We start from the raw sequence: 2,701 nt of genomic DNA on the forward strand, positions 1-2,701 counted from the left end.
AATGCTATCTTTTTTTATATTCTTTTATACTAAAATATAAATAAAATAGACAATTATTAAAACAACACAACCCAAATTTACAATAATTATATATTGTATATTAATTTTTAATAAATAACAACTAACAAACACCATAAATTTTAACCCCATCCATAAGTTTACATTTCTTTCTTTCTTTGTTTTTTTGCGGCATTTTGTGTAAAAATCATGACCCTCACATCCCTCACATTATCCTCTAACCACCACCATCTTCTTCCATTCTCCTCCGTGCGCCACTGCCGCCGCCACCACCAACTCCGAACCTCCGACACAACCCTCTTTGCTCCACCACAACACTGGAACAACAACAGCAGCCTTAGCTTTGTGAAGCAGACAACAACGAAAGACACTTCTCATAATAATGTCCGGTTTTTGTGCTCTCCTCCTCCTCTTCTTGCTGTTCCCGTCAGCTTGAGTCAAAGGGTATCTAGGTTTGTTGTGCCACGTGGCGTTCCTGTGGATGATCTTTTCTACAATGGCGGAGCCACCGTGGCTGTTCTTGGTGGCGCTTATGCTCTTGTGTCTGCTTTTGATGTTCTCACTCATAGGAACATTCTCAACCAGGTATGACCCTCAAAGTTCACAGCTTCCTTGCTTGCATGTGCTCAATGAAGAAGGCCAATGAATCCATTTATGTTTGAATTTGGGTTTTTGTTTGGTGATGAGCAAAATTGAGCTTGTTGCATTTGGATATGGAAATTGGTTGCAGGGTTTGAGCAGAAAACTGGTCCATATAATGTCCGGTTTGCTTTTTCTAGCTTCTTGGCCAATTTTCAGGTACCCATTTTTTAATTCTAATAAAGATTGAATCTTTAATTTGACATTCATTGTGGTGGGAATTGGCCTATTGGAGGGTTTCTGTTAATTGGGAAAAAAATCACTGTATGATGAGTGGTTGCAAATGTTTCTCGAACGCACATTAAAAAGTTATTTTGATTGGTTTGTTTGAAGGCGGAGACTCACAAGCAGTTATGTCTTCGTGCGAAATTGATAGTTAAAAACTATTAGACGATAATTTAGTCAAATATGTCAAATCATCTGAACATTTTCAACTATCAACTTCTTGTTTGAATTTGAAAGTTCTAATGCTGATGCTATTAATGGTAGGATAGCAACTCCACTGAGGCTCGTTACTTTGCTGCATTTGTTCCATTTGTAAACTTTTTGAGGCTTTTGGCGAATGGTCTCTCACTGGCTTCTGATGAAGGACTGATTAAATCCGTGACTAGAGAAGGAGATCCGAAGTAATTGTTGTCCTTATTCAATTTAATTCATTGTCACGTTTTGTTGGCTTTATTTGGTTCAATGAAGTAGTTGTAGAAAGCAATGGACAAGTTCTTAAGCATTTATGGTTCATTACTCACCATTTCATACATGCAGAGAATTGCTGAGGGGTCCCCTGTATTATGTTCTGATGCTGATGTTATGTGCTCTTGTTTTCTGGCGTGAGTCTCCAATTGGGGTGGTCTCGTTGGCAATGATGTGTGGAGGGGATGGTATTTTCACAACAATTTTGTAACATTTTGCAATTTAAATTTTGTCTTTTAGTTACCAATTTGTCTAATTCAGACTTTGGTGAATTTATGGTGTTTTTCATCAGGTGTAGCTGATATCCTTGGTAGAAGATTTGGATCCATGAAAATTCCGTACAATCAGAAGAAGAGTTGGGCTGGTAGCATATCCATGCTTGTCTTTGGATTCTTGGTTTCAATAGGGTGTGTTACATGCTTCTTATCTAACTCTTTTTAACGGCTCATCTTCCTTAAACGCTCTTTACTAAGTACCGAGTATTGTACTCTTTGTTAAATAAACAAATCTTAACTCTCCATTTATTATATTTCATCTCAATGACTCAGATTTAAAATTTAGAACTTACAGCTTAGGATTTAGAATTGAAGGTTTTGGATTTCAGAATTTTAGTGTCTAGAGTTTATTATTTATGGTTAATGATTTAAGGTTTAAGTTTTAAACTTTAGAGTTCAAAGTGTGTTGCACTCTTTATTTTCACCGGAACGCATTAACATTCAACACAATGACACATTTTCTTGCACTTGCCAAAAAAAGGTTTTATACAAAAATCTAATCATATATCGCCACATCTCAAAAAATAATTATCTTTCAAAAGACTATCTAAATTTGATTATTTAACAATGTAAAAAGTGTATTAAAATTGAACTGGTATATAATTTGCTAATGTTGCATGCAGGATGCTGTACTATTATTCAGTAGCAGGACTAATGCAGTTAAATTGGGAGAGCACAGTGTCAAGAGTTGCTGTTGTTTCATTAGTGGCAACAATTGTAGAGTCCCTTCCAGTTACTAAGGTGGTAGACGACAACATATCTGTTCCACTAGCTACCATGGCAGTGGCATCTTTCACTTTCAGCCATTGACTTCATGGAATGGATCTGATGAAGTGGCATGCATACCGTTTTTCCCTTTCCCTTTTTGTTTTCCACTGCAACTGCTCTAAGAAATAAATGTTGCCAGTGTTTACAATCATTATCCAGATTGGAAAGGGATTATATTTGTATAGGAGAAAACAGATGTCATGTCATGGAGGCTTTTTAATGAGATGGGAAATTGGGAAGGGATAAAGTTTTCTTCTTTTTCCTTTTTCTTTTTTTTTTCTTATTTAAGTTTATTTTTTTAGAGATCTTTT

The 2,701-nt window shown here is 36.0% G+C and overlaps 1 protein-coding gene across 1 annotated transcript; it reads left to right on the forward strand.

Annotated features, from left to right (window-relative positions):
- LOC107619571 (probable phytol kinase 1, chloroplastic) lies at positions 152-2,701 on the forward strand. Its single transcript, XM_016321864.2, has 6 exons — positions 152-603; positions 749-816; positions 1,152-1,283; positions 1,420-1,535; positions 1,640-1,754; positions 2,246-2,701. The coding sequence occupies exons 1-6, from the start codon at positions 208-210 to the stop codon at positions 2,430-2,432; spliced, it is 1,014 nt and encodes a 337-aa protein (XP_016177350.1). The 5' UTR covers positions 152-207; the 3' UTR covers positions 2,433-2,701.

This window comes from Arachis ipaensis, chromosome B09 (genome assembly GCF_000816755.2).
Source record: "Arachis ipaensis cultivar K30076 chromosome B09, Araip1.1, whole genome shotgun sequence".
NCBI lineage: Eukaryota > Viridiplantae > Streptophyta > Magnoliopsida > Fabales > Fabaceae > Arachis > Arachis ipaensis.

What these genes read in the sequence shown, in the direction of transcription:
- LOC107619571 (XM_016321864.2), top strand. Translation starts at nt 208, where the DNA reads ATGACCCTCACATCCCTCACATTATCCTCTAACCACCACCATCTTCTT. An exon ending in ACTAGAGAAGGAGATCCGAA is followed by an intron (nt 1,284 to 1,419) that starts GTAATTGTTGTC and finishes TCATACATGCAG; the next exon opens with AGAATTGCTGAGGGGTCCCC. An exon ending in GGATTCTTGGTTTCAATAGG is followed by an intron (nt 1,755 to 2,245) that starts GTGTGTTACATG and finishes TGTTGCATGCAG; the next exon opens with GATGCTGTACTATTATTCAG.